The sequence below is a fragment of the Penaeus chinensis genome, chromosome 20 (assembly GCF_019202785.1).
Source record: "Penaeus chinensis breed Huanghai No. 1 chromosome 20, ASM1920278v2, whole genome shotgun sequence".
NCBI lineage: Eukaryota > Metazoa > Arthropoda > Malacostraca > Decapoda > Penaeidae > Penaeus > Penaeus chinensis.
In genome coordinates, this window is record NC_061838.1 from 16,286,676 (window position 1) to 16,289,175 (window position 2,500).

The following is a 2,500-nucleotide window of genomic DNA, read 5'->3' on the forward strand; positions in this document are numbered from 1 at the left end:
GCCTTGGTGAAGGGGCAACCGGAACGAGGACGGTCCCTCATGGTGCCCTCCTCCTCCCACTTTATTCATCTCTATGCCATCGAGCGGGAGATTCGGCTCTCTGGTGTTTTCACTGGGAGAAAAATTATTACTTTCCTTCATCCCAATGATGCGGCCTCGATCTATTATTTCAACTTGCTATGCGCCCATCAGAAAAAAAGATGTCAGCTTGGCAGCTTCGTTTTCACCTCGGATTTCCCATATGTCAGTATGACGTCATATGCTATCGGACATATTTTCTTTCTCGTTTAGCATATATTAGGATAATCCGCTAAATTTAGGAATTGATTAAAGAATAATTTTCATATAGAGTATCAAATGTACGATTTCGTATTTTTTATTTTCTAGATGGTTCCTCTTTCTTCAAAACACTCAAGTTACGGGCGAACAAACAAGCGTTTAGATAACTTTTCACACACCGGGAAATAAATATTTCTATCATAAACACATGAAGATTACGTATCGAAGCTTGGACATGCACTGACAAATTGAAGGGAAATATAAATTGCATGTGTGTCAGATAAAAGTACAGAACGAGACTTTTCTTTCAAGATATCAGATATCGTACAGCAATATACTGGGGGTAAGATTTAGACTTCCTTTTCACCCTCCTTGGAACCACCCAGCTCGTAGTTGCCCGAGTTGAAACAAGCAAAGCTGGTCGAATGCGACTCCTCGGAGAAACGCCGCGACTTGTGGAATAATGATAGCGAAAATTATATTCAGATCTTAGTTGAAGATAAGCATTCATAATAATCGAGAAGAATACTGTTTAGCTATTCATCACCAAATATTGGCTTAGTGTTTCTATAAACATTCCACACATGCACATGCACGCGCGCGAGCACACACACACACACACACACACACACACACACACACACACACACACACACACACACACACACACACACACACACACACACACAGTGAAAATATTTACCTGTTCTGTAATGAAAAAATATAATGTAGCATGCTTTATTGAATCAGTGTTTTAGTTTTTTGGTTCAGGCGAAAAAAACTGTCACTCCATTTATATATATATATATATACACATATATATACATATACATATATATACCCATAAATGTGTGTGTGTGTGTTCTCATATATAGATATATGTTCTCACACATATATGCATATATATATATATATATATATATATATATATGTGTGTGTGTGTGTGTGTGTGTGTGTGTATGTATATGTGTGTGTGTGTGTATGTATATGTGTATGTGTGTGTGTATGTGTGTTTATGTATGTGTATGTGTGTGTGTGTGTGTGTGTGTGTGTGTGTGTGTGTGTGTGTGTGTGTGTGTGTGTGTGTGTGTGTATGTATGTATGTATGTGTGTATATGTTAATATATATATATATGTAATGTTCCAATATATATATATATATATATCTTCATATGTATACATATATATGCATATATACATATATATGCATATATACATATATATAGATATATATAATATATATAATATATATAATATATATATATGATATATATATAAATATATATACAATATATATATGTGTGTGTGTATGTGTGTGTGTGTGTGTGTGTGTGTGTGTGTGTGTGTGTGTGTGTGTGTGTGTGTGTGTGTGTGTGTGTGCATTATATATATATACATACACATATACATATACATGTATATTTATTATATGTACATTATATATATATATATATATATACATATACATGTATATTTATTATATGTACATTATATATATATACATATACATATATATATATATGTATATGTATATTATATATATGTACATATACATATACACATACATAAATATGTACATGTGTGTGTGTGTGTGTGTGTGTGTGTGTGTGTGTGTGTGTGTGTGTGTGTGTGTGTGTGTGTGTGTGTGTGTGTGTGTGTGTGTGTGTGTGTATGTGTGTGTGTGTGTGTGTGTGTGTGTGTGTGTGTGTGTGTGTGTGTGTGTGTGTGTGTGTGTGTGTGTGTGTGTGTGTGTGTGTGTGTGTGTGTGTGTGTGTGTGTGTGCATGCATGCATATATGTATATGTTCATATATATGTATATGTGTGTGTATATATATATTTATATATATACACATACACATGTTCCTATATATATATTCATATGTATATATGTATATATACACATATGTATATATGCATATATACATGTATATATATGTATATATACATATTTGTATGTGTATGTTTATGTATATGTACATTTGTGTGTGTGTGTGTGTGTGTGTGTGTGTGTGTGTGTGTGTGTGTGTGTGTGTGTGTGTGTGTGTGTGTGTGCGTGCGTGCGTGTGTGCGCGCGCGTGCGTGTACACATATAGTGAATTTTCTTTGGATAATTCAGAAGGAAAATGTTATCACCTGAGCGTGTGACGGCCTCGCCCGTCGTGGAGGCGACGGCTTCTTCGTCCAGATTCCACCCATCTTCCCCGTTACTGTTCTCGGCC

The 2,500-nt window shown here is 35.2% G+C and overlaps 2 protein-coding genes across 3 annotated transcripts in view; one reads left to right on the forward strand and one right to left on the reverse strand.

Moving 5' to 3' along the window:
* LOC125035786 (isocitrate dehydrogenase [NAD] subunit gamma, mitochondrial-like) overlaps positions 1-2,500 on the forward strand; it is a 21,989-nt gene that overhangs the window by 17,171 nt on the left and 2,318 nt on the right. The window lies entirely within an intron of this gene.
* LOC125035788 overlaps positions 1-2,500 on the reverse strand; it is an 8,548-nt gene that overhangs the window by 4,403 nt on the left and 1,645 nt on the right. The window contains exon 2 of the mRNA XM_047628002.1: positions 2,415-2,500. This exon is cut by the window's right edge and continues 168 nt beyond it. Within this exon, the coding sequence (XP_047483958.1) occupies positions 2,415-2,500 (86 nt within the window). The remainder of the gene's footprint in view (positions 1-2,414) is intronic.